Below are 685 nucleotides of genomic sequence, written 5' to 3' on the forward strand. Positions count from 1 at the left end.
AGCCCTTGATGACTGAAGACTCAGTATTTGTCCACTCATGTCTCACACCAACAGTATTTTGCACAGAAGTCAACTCCATCCTTAGTAACTTTTTTATGCCTCTACAACACTCTTTAATCCAAAGCACTTCAGTGTAGTCTCTTGCGACAAAAAAATAACAGTCAGCCCATTCTTGGACAGGTCATTCCATCCTTTGCTTCCCTATGGCAAGCAGCATTATTTCTATACAGCTCAGAAAGCACTGCCTTCCCAAAGACCACTCCCCAGTGCACCTATGATCTTGCTCTTGCACCTTTAGACATAGTAATACGAAAGTGTCAGGCAGAGAAAGTTGAGTAAAAATAGTTTCTTCAGGGGAAATTAATGATTAAAGTGCATGAAAATATTTCAAGCCACAGGCTGAACCACAGTCTTTGATGAAATGCACTTCGATACTGATAATGCCTTCAATTCTTCCAGCCACCATAGGAAGAAATACTCCTTTGAAGATGGAAGCAAGGTTGCAATCCAGAAAACCTGCTAAAGGTTTCTGGTTTGTCCCTCTAGAGGCATCATCTCAGTTGCTGATAGCTGGGGCTGCAATAGTGACTGTTCCTCTGAAACAGCTGATCTCAGTTGTTTCTGTGGCATCCGCTTCCATGATCTTGTCTCTATAGCAGGAGACATAAAAACAGCAGCTGTTTGT

General features: G+C 42.2%; 1 protein-coding gene across 1 annotated transcript in view; it reads right to left on the reverse strand.

Annotated features, from left to right (window-relative positions):
• Positions 1-217: 217 nt before the first annotated feature.
• The window catches only part of TRPV2 (transient receptor potential cation channel, subfamily V, member 2), an 11,879-nt gene continuing 11,411 nt past the window's right edge, over positions 218-685 (reverse strand). Inside the window, exon 16 of the mRNA XM_009882711.1 lies at positions 218-650. Within this exon, the coding sequence (XP_009881013.1) occupies positions 520-650 (131 nt within the window). The 3' untranslated portion in view covers positions 218-519. The remainder of the gene's footprint in view (positions 651-685) is intronic.

The sequence above is a fragment of the Charadrius vociferus genome, unplaced genomic scaffold (assembly GCF_000708025.1).
Source record: "Charadrius vociferus isolate BGI_N301 unplaced genomic scaffold, ASM70802v2 scaffold793, whole genome shotgun sequence".
NCBI classification, from domain to species: Eukaryota; Metazoa; Chordata; class Aves; order Charadriiformes; family Charadriidae; genus Charadrius; species Charadrius vociferus.